Source organism: Callorhinus ursinus, unplaced genomic scaffold, assembly GCF_003265705.2.
Source record: "Callorhinus ursinus isolate GAN/ISIS: 27379988/994484 unplaced genomic scaffold, GSC_fseal_2.0 scaffold3, whole genome shotgun sequence".
Classification (NCBI taxonomy): Eukaryota; Metazoa; Chordata; class Mammalia; order Carnivora; family Otariidae; genus Callorhinus; species Callorhinus ursinus.
Window position 1 is genome coordinate 89,291,322 of NW_027397065.1, and position 17,455 is coordinate 89,308,776.

The window sequence follows — 17,455 nt, forward strand, 5'->3', positions numbered from 1 at the left end:
TGGCAGCTACTGATTCAGTCAGGGATCTCCCCCGCTATGCTCTTGCCTCTGTCCAGACTACCCCCACTCCCTACTCGATCACACAGAATCTAAATAGAAACTTGCAACTGAACATCTATCATTAAGTCTACTTCCCAGGATCCACCAAGGACTTCCCACTGCCCTCACGTTAAAATGGAAAGTCCTAAGAACACAGATGGCCTCTGCGGACCTGGTAAGTGTGAACATTCTCTGGCACAATCTCACCTTCAGTCCCATGACTCTGTGAAGAGCTCCCCGAACTGAAGCACCCCCACCCTCCTGAATACTCAGCTGGGCCTTGTCTTCCCAGAGCATCCTTGCCCCCCACCCCCACCCCCCGGGCTCCCTCGGGAGCCAGGCTCTGGTCTGTGTCCTCTCCAGCCGGTGTGCCCCCAAGCCCAGCAGTCTCGACTGAAGTGGTTCAATTGCCTGCTCCCTCCTCCGCCCCACTGCCACACAAGATCCAGCAAGTGGTAACCATGGCCTGTGTCACGTCCATGTTCCCAGGCTGAGCACAGCCCCTGGAACAGAACAGATGTACACTGCTTCCTGAAAGAAGGGAGTGACTCAGAGCAATGCATTTATCTGCTCTTTGAGCCAAAAAGCATACAGATCTGCTTCTCAAGACTAACTTCCTAAGAATTTACAATAAACCATTCTGCAAACACATGAAAAGGTGATGAAGTCATTAAGCAAAAGCGGAAAATTCTGCAAACACAGGTTAATGGGCATGTATGCTATGTACATGGATTACCCATCTCTGAAAAACTCCAGACCCGCAAACGTGCACTTAATCCATTCACTGTGTTAGGTGCCAGGCAGCAGAAAGAAGAACAATTAGAACACAGTCCTCCCACAAGGGACTACGAATTTGGTTGTGGATAAAGACACACAGAATGCAACCTTAAGTGAACATGTCATGTGATCCACGTTAATCCAAAGAGCGCTGGCATGCCCTAGTCAGTTCTCACGTTCATCCCCAGTAAAGTCTGGCCTGAGTATCACTGAGCAGCACTCCCTTAGTATGGCTAAGATGTTAGGATGGGGAAAGTGCCCGCACGGTAACTCAAATGCCAGGTGCAAACTCACAGGCGCGAGCGAAGAAGGTAACGTGCTCAGGGGTGGTAGGGACACCAGAGGGGGTGACGGCACTGGAGACAACAGAGGAGGGGGAAGTTTGAAGAAATCAACTGCAGCCTGGAGATCTTCATCAAAACAATGATCACGATCAGAGAAGTCAGTACTGTCCTCATCGTTCGTGGGCACTGCAAGTTCAGGATGCCAGCCCTCATTAGAAACGTGGTCATTACAGTGCGCAGCTCCACTGGGCCCCTCTCTCCCCACACGTCTACACGCAGAGAAGTCGCCCTCTATTTCCATGGACAGTTCTGCCAGGCACGTCTGCACAGCTGCAGCTCTGAGCAGCCTGCCTGCCCCTGGAGGAGGCACGCCATCATCCCTGGACTCTGTGGGTCCGGGGTTTTCTTTGGCAGGTTTCTCTGTAGGAGAAAAAAGTAAACACCAAACATCTGTAACATCAACAAAACTTAAAAAAATTATCCTAACTGTTCAAAATGCTTTATTGAAGAAACCCAAATAAGGAGAAACATTTTTTAAAAGGCACCCAGTCCCTTCCTACAGATTATCCTGTAAGACCTGTTCGAACACATTTCATGTAGGTACACTTCCCTCACAACAAGCAGGACAAGAAGGCAGGAGGGCCGGTGAAGGCGATGCCCTGTGGCCCACGGGCAGCAAGGTGCACGGGTGGAAAGGCATCGCGGTGGTGGGAACGGGCCTGGATGGCATGCTCCCTCTCTCAGTAAAAACTATCTTTCCACACAACCAGCAGCATTCGGAGACACAGCTTTGTGCAGAGAGGCTGACAGGGAACACAATTTCCTCTGTCTGAAAAACAATCAAGAATCAGCCAACATAAAGCCTACCCATAATGATATTTGTACAACGCTGCAATCAAGGGACTCAACTAGGTCACATACATACTTTATGTATTACAGTGCAATGGGAAAATTACTGTAAAAAGCCAATGATTTGGGGGTCTTGATTTTGGTGAACTTCAGGTGGTACTAATTATCAGTGAAGACATTTGTGTCCTGGGAAATAAGTAGAAATAACCATTTGTAATATCTTAAAGCTATAAAAATATGTTTTACGTAAGGACTCAAGGCTCCCTGGAGAAGTGACTGACTATAGGGCTGGGGAGGGGAAAATACAAATAGGGCCTAAAACATCTTGCAGAGTCAGAAAGAAGTTCTCAAAACAGGCTGGGGTATGCCTCAAGGGCCCAGGAGCCAACCTGAAAACAGTCCCAATAACCAAAGCTGGAATAATTTGAACGATGAAATAAATAATGGTAGTTATGAATTATAATGCAGAGAATAAAGAATTCCAATTAATGTAGAAGGAACGAGAGAAATACAAAATCACTATTAGACTAAGCAGGCTTCAGTGCTGGACACTAAAATCATCGGGCTATAGTGGGAGAAAAGCAGACTATCTGCAGAGTATCCATATGTCTCCCTCAAGAAAATTCACAGTAACCTAACACTGGAGGAACCTGCCAGACACCACCTTCAACAAGCGGTCCCGTCCTCACCCATGTCACCCATCCCCCCGCCCCCGCCCCGGTACAACGTCAGAGGGCCGAGAAGAGCGCAAGGACACCACGGTGGAGTTCTTGCTGCAAAGACAGTCTTCACCTAATATGAGAAAACAGCACACAAGCCAAAACTGATAGGTTTCCTACGAAATGATGCTTCCTCTCTGAAAGTGGGTAAGACAGGAGACAAAGCGACACAGATAAACCGCCAGACTAGGGGGGCGGAAGGCGGAGGGCTCCTAGATGCAACATGGGCTCCGGGGAGGGACACACGCCCAGAGACATCCATGTGAACTTTCGCTTAGCTAACAACCTTGCACCAAGGGATAAATTCAGGGGAATCTGGATGAGGAGTCTAAGGGAATTCTCTGCACTATTTTTTAAAATTTTCTCATATAAAAGCAAAAAAATTTTTTAAAAAGTGTATTTTAAGACTGAAGATTCCAAAGACACCATGTTTTCCTTTCTACTTGAAAAAGTTAACATGAAGCAATACACTTATCCCTCAAAATAGTTTGCTTTTCAATAAAAACACCAAATTATGAAATGGAGAGCCCTTTTAATCGTATCTTGAACAACGTGAAATCAAATGCTTAGAATAAAATATGACTACTAGCTGCTGAAGCAGACTCAGCAGAGCCCCGGGCTGCTTCTGCCCGAACAGATGAAGACACGGACCGCGAACTGCAGGGGCTGGCTCACGAGACACAGGCGCCACCTGCTTGGATTTGCAGTGCCACCACGCAGCAGGCAACAACCCAACAGCACCCCATCCAACAGGCCTCTCTCCACCTCACAAAACCTCACTGAGTCAAGCACAAATGAGAATCAGCAACTTGCCTGGGAACATTTTTCTGAGGAAACTCTGCCTTCAGAAGCCTGAGAGAGAAAACTAGGAACACATCTCTACAAATTTAGATCCTCAATGATCTGTGAATTCACAGGAGCTAATCATAAGAAACCAGTAAAAAGAAAAAAAAAAAGTTAAGTAAGGAGCACTTTAATCTTATACATGAAAGCTAACTTCTCCCTATCCACTCTGGGATGACTAATACCTATTTCCAAATCTTAAATCCTGAGTAGGGTGTAACTGAGGACATGGCAGAAGGCCTCCACAGTTTTGCCTGCAGATCAAGAGAGCCCACAGATGAAGTCAAATCTGAAAATTAGCAGATGGTGCTGCAGAGTAATAATCTGACGTGATGTGAGAGCAGGGAAGGAAACCGCTTATTGGACAACACCAGTATTCTAAAGGAGACTGTGAATGTACAGATCGGCCACTACCAGTTCAGTTTTGGCTTGTGTGCTGTTACAGGAAAAGTAAATTCAGTGAGGCCGCTACCGGATGGGTGACACTAGTGAAATGATTCAGAAAGCACCATGCCTCCCCAGTCCTCTGCATGTCCCTGCCACAGACACTCCCCTGTGTGTCCTTCCAGCTTCTTCGCATGTGCTCTGATGAAAGCCACTATTAAAAAAGTAAAAGCTGGATACACTTACTGAGACTAGAAGCCACGTTGAAGGGAAAGGAGCTCTGTAACTGAAAGTACCCAGTCCAGTTTATTTCCTTCTTTCAATGTCAAATTCAGGAGAGAATAAAAGCTGAAGGCATACAATACCCATGGTAAACATTTCTACTTCCATGCATGAAATGTACTTCTGGAATCTTCTCTCACCTGTGATACATCGGCTGCCTTCACCAGGTAGTCTGTGTGTTGTGTTTATGCAGAGCCAGAGTTCCTTCAGAAGTAGCTTTACTTTTCCTGTGAAAAAGAGTAAAGTATTAAAGACATGTCATTTGGCTCAATCTACAAAAGGCCGAAACTCACACCTGGGAAATCAGGACTTCTCAGGGGCTGGGGAAATAACTAGGCACTGAGGTTTCTTCCCCAGATCCAACCACTATGCATAAATGGCTAAGCTGCTGATGGGAAGGCCTGCAACGCTCCAGCTGAACACTGAAGACAGGCTTGTTTTTTCCTAGGGGTGAGGGGACTAGGAGGGCACAGGACTCAAGAGAGGAAATCTACTTGCTGGTAAGGGTCTTTATCACTTTTTGTATGAATGGACCAAATACACACTCTTGGCACTTTCTACAGAAAGTGGTAAGAGATAAGGGACAGAAGCAAAGATATAATGACGGATATAAGAGATGGTGGCTCTACGTTTACTATAAACAATAGTAGAAAAGCACCCCTCAGTGACATGAGGGTGTCAGAAAACCCATCAGAATTGACCATGCTGGGTAGAGCATGCAACTCACTGATCTCAGGGTTGTGAGTTCAAGCCCCACACTGGATGTAGAGATTACTTTAAAAATCAAAGGAAAAAAAAAAAAGATTTGGCCAAGCTCTAACTAACCTGGGGGCTTTGTGGGGAATAGAAAATCCATTAATAGTCTTAAGGGGTAACAGGGTGGAAGACAAAAACATGTATGCATAAACACATCGAAAGAGATTATCACACAAACGAGCAGACACACAGAGAAACACATGCTTTTAGAAGGAAAGTGAAAGCCTTGGAATTTTTATAAATTTTCAAAGGGGTCAGGATTCCTACAACAGTTAAGAACCATTGGTTCAGGTTGAAAGGTACATATTTCTACAGATTTCAATCCTCAATGATCTGTGAATTCAGATCGTTTTAACTATGCCAGGCCTAATTCATATAACTTTAGGAATATGACACTATGGTTTTAAAGTGAGTTTAACATTAATACATACATACAATCCCAAAAAACTCCCAGAACAAAACATATTCATAAAAATTTAAGTATGAATAGCTTGTGGTCAAACATGCATAAAAAGACCAACCGCACTAATAAAAATTCAACCAAAAATAAGCTTTAAGTATTAGATAATTTCAGGGCACCTCAAATTCTATTATAGTTTCCTTGAAGTTCTTAAATTGGCCTGAAGCATGTATCGAAAATACTGAAATCTTTGATCTAGTTCTAGAGAAGATAAAAGACCAACCTTTTAACCCAAAATATCTGCAAGAACTCACAAATTTTGAAATAGGTCAGCCCTATTTAAGCTGGCAAACGACATCACTGAACAAAGAGCATTGTCCCCAGAAGAAGGGACCAGGGTAAGTGGTGAGGACATAGTAACAGGCAAGCTTAAAAAGCTTCCCATTTCCAGCCTCTCTGGAGCCCAATCAACTTCTGACTGTCACTGTGTATGAGGCACGTATATTCTTGAGTTCCAAATTGTGTGATCAAGTAACTTATCTACATTGTGATTTAACCTACCCAAAAGCCTGCTTCCAAATACTGTAATCCCCTTTGCTTAAATGACCTGACCAGGATCCCTGCTTATTACGTATACCCAAAGCAGCAAACAAGGAACCTTAAAAAAAAAGAGAAAAAGTTACTTTTCTATTCCTATGGAGGCTATTAAGCAGAGCTATGCCTATTCTAACACTCATTCACTACTTCTAATCTGACAAAACAGAACTATCTATTCCCAGTAAAGCAGAAAAAAAAAAACCCACTTCATTACTTAGCTGTGAAGAGAAAAGCTCATTATGTTGAACCACACACCTTCCACCAATCCCGTACAACCCTGCCTGTATCAAAATCTAAGGCGCCCATGAGTGTCTCTGCACTTGTCTGCTCCACTGACTTGTCAGGCGTCACATGAACACCATGCTTTCACTGTGAAACCGTCACAACTGTGTTTGTCAACCTGTGTGGGCGTGAGCCTTGCTCAGGTTTTCCCTTTTCAAAAACTTGATTATTCCGAACATCTATTCTATCCTGATAAGCCCTCACCACCTGCTTGTCCTTTCCCATCTAAAACCTCAGTGGGATTTGAGTAAGACTGGATCTTTAGAAATACATCTGGGGAAACCTCACATCTTTACACCGTTGAGCCCCTGATCCAGTAACAGTGCTCACTCACATGTTCTGGTCTTCCACCCTCTTCCACGGCTTTACGGGCCTCCTCACAGAAGCCTGGCACACTGCTTTTAGGTTTTCTCTTCCTAGACATGACAGTCCCGTTGCCTTAATGGGTTGTTCTCATTCCGTCCCTATTCTGATAGGTTGAGGATGGCGCACTCGGTGTGCTCAAAGGATGTATCAGCACTCTGCCAAACTCCCATATGTTTTCAAGCTGAGTCTACCCAGACAGTCTTATCATTTGAAATCATGACAATTCTGACTCTTCCTTATTAGTACAGACCCTGATCTCCCACACTGGCTCAGCTGCACAGTGCAGCCCCCTGCTCCCCCGGTACATACAGAACCTGTAGGGCTACTTGAGTCTAAGACAACCACATGAAAAGTAGTCTGTATTTTTCTAAGTTCTGAGAGAAACAAAATAACAATAAAGACATTAGTCTTATTCACTGAGGCCTTTACAGAACTCACTTGTAAGTCATTCGGATCTTGTATGGTATTAGATCTTTAACTAGTTTTTTTAATTTCTTCTGCATTATTTTTCTGTTCAGGTTTGCAACAACTATCCCAAGTCAATCTGAGCATGTTTTTCCTTGAAAATGGTCCATTTCACAAACACGATTAAATCTGAATATAAATGTGTGAATTCAGAAATTCTCTGTGGCTTTTTCATGGCTTTCTCCGTCGTGATGCTTTTGTTTCTGTTCCTTCCTTTCTTGATCAGACTTGCCGAAGAGCTGTCGGTTTCAACAGCTCTGCAAAGATCCAGCTGTATGTTTTAATGAACCCAAATCAACTGCTTTGGTTCATTAACTTAGGTTTTCTTCTTCATCAACTCCTCCTTTCCATTTTCCTCAGTTTCTGTTGCATTTTCCTACTTTCCTGTCATTCTTGCTTTCTGTAGTTCTTGCTTTCTAAAATAATCACGAGGTTTACTCATTCCTGTGAATACCATACTAAGAGTATCTCAGAGATTTTAATACTGCCCTATGATTGTTTTAGTTTTAATGTTCTCTGCTACCCAAGAGGAGTTGGTTTGTGTTAATGCATGCATGCTCACTTACCAGACAGGTTTAGAAAGTTGTGGGGTTGGGGGGGAGGGGTCAGGGAGAGGGAGAGATTTTTATTAATATCTTACTAAATATCGGTATCGTAATAATATCTCTTATTAGGCTGGAGTTTCCGTTGTCTAGCAAAGAGTCAGCTTTCATATATGTTGGAAAGTATTTTAAAGAATTCTAGGTTTGTGGTTTAAAAGAGTTAGATGTAAATCGTCAATCCTGAAATCACAAATCCAATTCCACCTATTTTGTCTGCCTTTACAAACAATGGTCTCTGAGAAACATACTAAAGGTGACTATTCCCTCCAGAATTTCCAGGCATTTTACCGCAGAGTTTCATGTTCTTAGTCTATGACAGTAGCATCTTCTTGGTGAACTGTACCTTTAAGAAACCTGCATATTCCCTTTTAATCCATGTAAACTCATTTCTAGGCTTGAATTACTTTTTGCCTGGTTACTGCTTTCAAGTTAGCATTTGCTCGAAATTTCTCTATCCATCTCTCTACATTCAATCTTTCCACTCCATTTGATTTTAAAAATACTTCCTACTAACATGCCAGAAAAAGAGATAGTACACAAAAATCATGCTCAACACCTGAAAGGCCTTTCTAATATAAATATTACATGTGTGTCCTGCTCTGAGATGGGTCCTTCAATTATTTCTTGGTGACCTTCTGGCCTTAGGGCTCTGGCCTCCCCTCAGAGAGGTCCTGGTATGTGACCACTGTGACATCTACAATCTTGTTTTCCATACTTGAGAACCCCACTGGCTCAATTTCATTGCAGCAGCCGATCCTCTAAGGACACTAACTCTATATTCTTAACATTTTCTTCCCTCCCGTTCGTGATTCAATACCGTTTCCTCAGGGTTTTTCTCCTTGGTGCCTTTCTTCCCCAAGACTCTGCTTCTCAGTTTTAGATGAAACTTGAGGCAGGTCATCCTTGAGAGCCAGTGTATACTTCGTCAGCCTACATTCCTCTGGCAATACATGCAGGTTCTCATTTCATGGACCTAAGGGACCCCGCCTTTGGAGGGAAGGGACGCAGAGTGAGGCAGTTACGAGGATTTATACGGAGAACATAAGAATCTCATTTTCTGCGAACAGGAGTGGCTATCCTTCAAGGCAGGTGTAATTACCCAATTTTCTGATTTTCCTATATCCACACCCACTCAGAGTGCCTATGTTGCAAATGACACTTCACAGAACTAAACTCTGGGCCACAACGTGTGGATAAATGCCAGAAGCTGTTTTTGAAACCAGAAGGCTATACATTTTTCACCCTGAATCCATTACCTGGCAAACCACTAATGTCTTGCTCTGTTTCCCACTCCCTGCACCTCTGATCTGAAGAAACGCAGGGCTTCTACAATCAAACTTGCTTTTTGAAGCCTGCTATTTTCTCTCTAATTTTGGGTTTCATCACCAACTGATACCATCTGCTTTACATTTTCCTCCACTGGTATTAAAATTTTAACTCTAAAAAGAGTATTTTCTTTTTTTAATTTTCTGCCCTCTCTAATGGATTTAGAAGGAAGGAAAGGCAAATGTGGCATTCAGGCGGCCTTTCAAAAAGTGAAGTCAACCCAATATAGTTTCTAACTTGTGAATTTCTTTCAGAAGTACAGATGAGCCCTGAACATGGGGGACAGGGGTACTGACCCTCTACAGAATTGAAAATCCACCTGTAACTCTGACTCCCCTAAAACCTAACTACTAATAATAGCCCAGTGTTAACCAGAATCTTTCCTGATAACATAACAGGCAATAGCATGTATTTTATACATTGTATGCATCATATACTATATTCTTACAATGAAGTAAGCTAGAAGAAAGAAACTGTTAAAAAACCGTAGGAGAAAATACATTCATAGTACAGCACTGTGTTTATGGGAAAAAACCCACATAGAAGTGGACATGCATGCAGTTCGAACCAGTGTTGCTGAAGGGTCAACTGTATGATGAGAGGAAAGTGTTAAAGATATACTTAGCAATTAGGAATTAAATCCCGCAGGGTCCACAGGTAAATAAACAGATTCCTAAAGACTTCATGTATTTACCTGGCAGAAGTAAAATGTACAGCAGAAAACAATCATCCTCATGGTGTGGGTAGAGAAAAAAGAATGCAGACAGAGAGCAACTCCGAGGACACAGGGGAGGGCTCAGGTTTAAGCAGCTTAAGAACAGTCAAACCCTAAAACAAACCCGTCAGTCCAAGAGAGAAGATGACGAAAGCAGCAGCCGACCGCCGGCTGGCAGAACCAAGCCCGGCAAGCCCTCCACTTCCCTGGGCAGCACGGGGGACTCAAAGCCTGGCCTTCCACATTGAGGGGTGAGGAAAAGAGGGTTGAAGCACGTGGACCTATGCAGCAGTGACAGCGGGAAACGGCAAACAAGTGCCCAGGCCACTGGAAGGTGTTAACTATTAAAGCCCTGAGCACAGGAAAAGGTGATGCTGCGCTCTGAATTAAAAACAAAAGTCAAGGACGAAGAGACAGGGTAAAGGAGGCTTCTGAGGAGAAGCTATATCCTGTGAAACAATGGAAGTGGTTTTAGTAATCTCTACTGGAGGAAAAATTAACACATCAGTAACATAAAAATACCATTATTTCCTTATTTATCATTTGAATTCCATCTCCACCAAGAAAGTGAGACAGGTAGAGCAGAAATCCATATTCTCCTTTCTTAAAAATGAAGAGTGACACGCAGAGAAGTAAATGGCCAAGGATCACACAACTAATAAAGAGAAACAATAAAGCAAACACTTCAATTTCTCAGCACCTGGTGTCTCATCTTCTCACCTACAAGCTAACACACTGCGTGACAAAATGAACACTGAAACATCTGTGACTCCCCTGTTCCACGACCACTATCTTACCTCCTCTTACAACACTTGGCCTTCCCTCCAAAAATACAGTGGAGGGCTTTACTTCCAGTTTTCCTGCCCGACCTTAACAATTTTTATATACTTGGCACCCAAGAAATTTTATAAATTAACTTGGCCAACTGTAACCTAATAAAAAACTATACTTATTTATTGCAAAGTATGGAAATTGTACCATGGACTAGTTTTCTTTTCCCAAACAATATTGCTTTCTGACTCTTTCATTCAGTGGATGGTGATCAGACAGCAAGGTGATATAATACATACAACAGATCTGACGACATAAAACAGGATATGACTTCTCTAACATGAACATCTGCTAAACCTAGAAGTTCTGCAATTACAAGTAAGAGCGACAAGCAACCTCCCAGAACACTGAAAGGCACAGAAATTAATAAGAAATCTATAATATACTCACTTTTATCTATGCTTCCGTAAGAATCACTTGAAATTTGAGTTCCAATGTGTCTCAACTCTAAAATCATGGGGAAAAATACAGTTAATAAAGAATATTGCATGTTAAAACAGAATTTTCAAGCAGTAAGTGAATACTTACCCTTTTCATTTTTCTGTTTAGAAAATTCATCAAGCCGTTCCTGTGGAAACAAAACGCTGACAGTGTTTGTAAGGGGTAGGGAGTGCAGGCATCCCACACCCGGTCTAAGGGGGAAGCCCAGAGGCACCACAGACCGCTTCCACCAGGCAGCCCCGAACCCGGACTCCTGCGTGACAAGGACGCTAAGGAGCCCTGAGGCCGCGAGTGTCACCTGGGTGCGCACTATTATCTATTACCTGTGTCTTCTTAAATTCCTTTTCAAGTATTTTCTTCTCATTCCTCAGCTGCTTGAAGTCCTGCGTTTGCTTGACAGCAGCCTCTTTAAAGAGCGCAATGAACAAGACACACAACAATTGACCAACTTCACAGCTACCACTAAGGAAATACTCAAAATATCATCTACTGAGAGCTTTTCTCATTTCATAAAACTTTGAAACAAATTTTGGTAAAAAGTTACTGTTCCTTCAGCACTTCCTCAGTCAGGGATAAATGCAGGAACATGGTTTGTTTAAACTGTTATCTATAAAACCACAGACTTGGCAGAGGCCCCAAGACGCCTTTGCAATCCCAGCAGGAGCCAGCCCACGCCCTCTGGTCAGGCAAGAACCCAACACAGATGAACTTTCGAGAGGAGGGGCACTGTTCCCTCCTGTTCTTCAGCAATAAAGCAAAATTCATGTTTCTGAGATTTTAAAGCTGTGGTTTCATCTCGGAATATAGTCAATACCATCCTCTGTATTGGGGAGGAGGGACAATCTTCTCTATGCTTATTGTTACTTCTTCCTGGAACTCCCTTCAACAAGCTAATAGTTCTAGCTGCTAATACCTTTGTTCTAGATCTACTTTTAAGGTATTGTTTTAGGTCTTCCCTGGATCTTCAGCAAATTCTTCAATCTGGTTTTTCGTTCTGAAGCACATGGTCCAAATATATTATTAAGAATCTAACCAGCATTAACTTTACCTGAGTATGTTCATAAGCAATTGCCATGAAAACTAAAATCCCCTAAAACACCACAGTAACAATCCTTTCCTGACTCCTCTAATGAGCTTGAGTATTTCTTTACCTGATTATTAGGCCACATGGCTCACTAGGGGAAAATATTTTTGTCACATGGGAAATAAAGGCTACATTTCTCTTCAAAGGAAATCTGCCCTAAAAGGTGCACATAGTCTGAAATGCACAGGCATCTCAGACCTCTTTAAAACATTTCCTTAGATAGATACTTATCTCCACATACCAGCAAGAGAAAGCCATACTTAAAAAGAATACAGTGATGTCATATTTACTGCCATATTGTCAGTGTTTGTGCAAAAACTAAATCAGAGGAAAAATTGTTACCAAAATATTTGTAGAGTTTAAATCTAAAAACCTAGGCTCAATCTAGGTAAATTCATGACTGGAAGTATTTTCAGCAAGTTCTCTTCTACATGCCCCGATCCAGCTACATTTAAATTCTTCACACTCTACATGAAAAATGAACCATGTTCTGAGGCAAAGCACCATCAGTGTGTCATCAGTATCTAAAAACATCAAGTTTCCTAGTACTAAAAGTAGTAACTTTTTCTTTCTACTAACCACTTATTTCAGGAAAAAATGAAAAGCCCCATAACATGTAAATTTCAAAATTAAATCCTTTTACTGATTGCTGCTTTTTAAGGTACAAATATGGACTGCCCTTATTTTGAGTGCACAACATTTCAAAGATTTGGCAAATGCCATTCCCATATTCCTATCTGGGAACGGAGAGGAGTATTCAAACTTCTCCTTAATGGTGGCCTTAGCGCGGACATTCGGGATGCGCCCTCGAAAACACAATGACCCAGCTACCAATCAAGTCCTACAACTCTGTACGGTCATCAGTGATCTGTGTGAAGACCAATGACATCCATTAGCGAGACAACAATAGTGCTAATTACCTTCCAGCTTCTTCACCTTGGCTTCTAGTTTCTTCTTCCTAATAATTTAATAAATAGTAAAAATAAATAAATACACACACACACACACACACACACACAGACAAAATTTGTGGTACCTTTTTTTAAACTATTAAAACTTATATAACAAAGGAATGTTGGCTATGATGAGCATTGTGCATCAACCACTGAAATCATCAACAACCGTTAGGAAGGTATAGTAAACTAAGAGAGAACAGTACACTATTTAGTGTGTAATATTTCTAGAAAGAAATGTGTATTTTTCCGCCATGCCACATCTGGGAGTCTCCCTGGGCCACAGTGACCTCATGTCCAGGCCACACTGATGTTTCCCAGTGGGCTCCTGGAACCAGTCCAGCATCTACATTGGCAATGGCACTCTGGGGAGCATGCGTGGCGGTGGTGCTCACAATTCCATTTTATGGGAGGCAGAGGCTAGAGAGTTGCACCCGTTTTCAGATAGATTTTTGGATCAGAGAAGGCAGGTAACTCTGAGGAAGTCTCTGAGGTACCATTACATCACACATACATTTGACTACTGTGTGTGTAGCTCACGAGATCTGTGAATCATGTGACTATAATCACTTGGATGCTTTCAAACAGCTCTTCTTTATTAATGGTAACAAAGACGCCCATTCCACAGGATACCTGGTAAAGTCCCAGTGCAGAGGAAGGAGCTGACGATCATGTTTGAAAACACACAGACATGCATGTGTGTGCACGAGTGTGGACATAAACACTTCCAGGGAGTTTTCTTCCTGCAGCTTCTTTAACAAATCAAACTTACAATTCTTCAGGGGAGGTATAATTTCCACTTGACAGACCTAGAGACTAATGCTGAGTGACTAACTAGTTTAAGATCAGTTAGAGCCCACAGCCCAAAGACAGAGAGGAGAGAGACAGTACTGAGTTAAGGACCAGCCATTTTCAGACATGAAAACCGTATGTCCAGAGTCATTTGAGAACTTACTGAGCATCAGTTTTCAAGCATTCTTCTTTTACACGTGCATATTCCTGGTGAGTATCTTGGTACAACTTCAGAGAACTCTAAGAAAAAGACAGCTGTTGTCAATTTGAAAGTCACTGACCACCAGTGAGAATTTACCTGGACCTTGGTAAGTGAAATTATTACCATTTAACAGTAAGAAATCAACCAAATGAATACACATATTAGACAGGAAATCAAAGTATATTCTTTGAATATTTTAATAGAGATAACCAGATCTTTAACAGATGTAATATGATTAATAGTCTCAGCAAACAAAGCTACACAAGTTAAAATGTACTAATTTTAGGGCAACTCCAAATCTTCCTAAGACTGAATAGCCAACATTTTTCTCAACCAGTTAAAATTCAACAAAATCTGAAGAAATTTTAGAGCTCAATAAATATAAGCTATCATTACTACTATATAAAAATATAAAGCAAATCGTTATACTTAACAGTCACTGGGAAAAATATGCTACCACCACTCAGCAGGTACATCCCAACGGCCACCATGGAATGGGAGAGTCTGTCACTGAGCACTGTATCCTACTACAATGTGCACATGATAGATCTTCAACTGCCACAGCTCTGAGATGGATTTTATGACCCCCTTTTATAGATGAGGAGTCTGAGGATCCACAAGCTGACTTATTTTTCCAAAGTCACAGAGAATGAGTAATTAGCATTTCTCACTGAGGTCTCCCTCCAATGTTCATGCTTCCTCTCAGATATGGCTGACAAGATTGTTATATATTAGAGGCAGACAAAATTCACTGTTGTAGTTGTTTCTGTTTAAACTTCAAGTAGTTAAAAAATATAATAAAGACTTTCTACAGAAGTAGGAAAACCAATCACCACTGAAATATATAAGACCTCAGATCGGTGCATGGCATTACTAAAACAGTACAAGTCAATGCCTGAGAGGCACAGACACCATCATGAAAAGAGCTCAGAGAACAGGCTGAGGAGCAGGCATCATTCCAGCTCGGATATTATTATGTCTCATGCAAACCAACTAACTTTATTGGCCTTCAACTTACGTTATCTGTAAAAGCTATGAATTCTCTCCTAAGACTCCTGAAAAGAGTAAACCAAAATTTATACCAGAAAGCAAGTTTACAGCATTTTTCTTTTGCACTGCCCCCAAGCTTACAACATTTTAAGTAACTGTTTTACTGCAACTTGATTTTGAAACAGAGAACATGATCTCTTCACCTTTAAGTTTAAATTCTTGCAGATTATTTTACACTTACAGGAAGACCGATGTGAAAAGGCAACCAACGCAAGACACACAGAGCCCTAAAAATTCCCAGGTAGAAGGTTCCTCTGCAGAACCTCAAAGAACACATAAGCAACCAACATAGTGTCACAGAGCTAGTTATTACTGTGAGGACCAAGCCATTAATCAACTAGTTCGATGTTCTCTAAACAGAGGAATACACTTTGTGATTCTTGAGTATCCCTTGTTTCCTCTGTTAAGACATAAAATAGCCCCTCATGCCAATGACAGTGAATAAACAGATCTTAATTTATGGAAGATAAACCTTCATAGGAAAATTCCTTTAGGTACCTTCTTCTCTTCCAGCTCTGCTTTTAAAGATCCCAATTCTTCCTGACATTTCTGCAGAGGAGAAATTTTTTGAAGCATCTGTTCCACTTGGTGATGCAGAGTACTATTCTCTCTAAAAATTGACAATGCATTAGCATTACTATACAGAAGTATCTACAGCGAATCATTAAATACATGAACTGCTGCTATTCTATTTTTTCTAACTTGGAAGGAAAAAGTAATAAAAGCATCTCTTTTTAAATGCATTCTATTTATACCAACATGATCTTCATACTGCTCTCTAATATTCTCTGACATTATAATCTATTTCTAATAAAAGTATATGATAAACTACTTAAGAAGTACAGTAGATTCTCAATCTGATAGGCAATATATGAAAGGACAATATGCCAAATAATTAGGTTTTTCCAATCTTGAAATAAAACCCCATTTATCCAAACTAAATCACAGGCAATTTTGTGATCCAGTTTGTAACAATATTTTGCCTTCTCCTAGGGGATGAATATATTCAGAATATGAAACACTGCTAAATTTTAACTCCATTTTAAATTGTTTAAGATACACAAGACGGCCACATTATTAAACAATCCAATTCATGCAGACAACAATTTGATTAACAATAAGCTCCATTTCAATGGCAACACCATCAGTAAAAGTAATAAAAAGTCAAATACCAGCCTGTAACTTCAGACCTTGGTTAAGAAATTCATTTGGATAATATAATAGTAAGGAAAATGTAAATCTTCTTTTATTATGACCATCAAAGCAACATTCAATATGATGGGTCAATCCTATGTGGCACTTTGAATCTGTTTCTAAATCTAGTCTGATAAATGTCTACCCCAAAACAACCATGAAGACAGGTACTTACCTTCTTGCAAACTGCAGCTGTAAAACTTGTTAAAGAAAACTCTCAGTTTTATCTGAAACTTGTCAGAAGATTAAACTCACTTTAAAATTACCTGTAATAATCTCTGTTCAATGTATATACAGGCAAATTCACAATTCCTAGAAAACTATATTCCAAGGTCCATTTATAACACAGTGTTAAAAATTTTTACTAGGTTACTCTATTTACCATAACATGTACCTAAAGTCAAAATATCTACTTCTCTAAATTAAAATAGGTACTCAGTTACATCGATCATTAATACTGAGTCCCGGGAATAAACACAAAGCAATATTCAACGAATGAACACTACCTTGGATCCTATAAACAACAAAATCCCCAAACAACCTATCCTGAATTTAACAAATAGTCCAGAGCATAATTCCAGCAAACAAGAGTTAGATACTTATGACAACCATTTATCACAATACTCAATGAGTAACAGGAAAAGAAACAAAGGGAGAACATGAAACCTACATAACCTCTCACTTTTACAATTTACACAATATAACTTCATTTCCCATCTCATGCTGCCAGTGAAATGTTCTAGGACAGCAAAACAATTATCTTTTTAAATTTCACCTCCTACAAGTTTCTATGCATATACCATGAGGTGGCAAATGTCTATAATGACACGCCTCTATCCTCCTCTGTCAGAATAGACTTCTCCAGATTAAGGACTACATTCACCCTAAGTTACCAGTCTTTGCAAAAAAGAGAAGTTCAAAATACCTGATGAAATAAAATATACCCTCTCCTTCCAAAAAAGGAAATAATAAACTTAACAAAACAGTCAGAATTACACAAAAAAGTAAGAAATCAATGGGTGCCTGGGTTGCCTTATCACTTAGGCATCTGACTCTTGGTTTCGGCTCAGGTCATGATCTCAGGTCATGAGATGGAGCCCCTTGTGGGGCTCAGTGCTCAGCGGGGAGTCCGCTTGAGATTTTCTCTCTCTCCCTCTGCTCCTCCCCCTGCTGTCTCTCTCTCTCATAAAATCTCTCTTAAGAAAAAAAAAAAAAAAAAAAA

General features: G+C 41.0%; 1 protein-coding gene across 5 annotated transcripts in view; it reads right to left on the minus strand.

Moving 5' to 3' along the window:
- ICE1 (interactor of little elongation complex ELL subunit 1) overlaps positions 1 to 17,455 on the minus strand; it is a 56,254-nt gene that overhangs the window by 23,932 nt on the left and 14,867 nt on the right. For 2 of the 5 annotated variants that reach the window (XM_073891101.1, XM_073891103.1), the window contains exons 4-12: positions 16,409 to 16,433; positions 15,538 to 15,649; positions 13,951 to 14,027; positions 12,963 to 13,000; positions 11,282 to 11,364; positions 11,046 to 11,085; positions 10,908 to 10,964; positions 4,318 to 4,404; positions 1,111 to 1,520 (exon numbers count right to left, since the gene is read on the minus strand). In XM_073891101.1, coding sequence (XP_073747202.1) covers positions 1,111 to 1,520; positions 4,318 to 4,404; positions 10,908 to 10,964; positions 11,046 to 11,085; positions 11,282 to 11,364; positions 12,963 to 13,000; positions 13,951 to 14,027; positions 15,538 to 15,649; positions 16,409 to 16,433 — 929 coding nt within the window. Of the gene's footprint in view, positions 1 to 1,110; positions 1,521 to 4,317; positions 4,405 to 5,894; positions 5,985 to 10,907; positions 10,965 to 11,045; positions 11,086 to 11,281; positions 11,365 to 12,962; positions 13,001 to 13,950; positions 14,028 to 15,537; positions 15,650 to 16,408; positions 16,434 to 17,455 lie in introns of those variants that run through there. The other 3 variants (XM_073891102.1, XM_073891104.1, XM_073891105.1) reach the window with 2 other exon arrangements.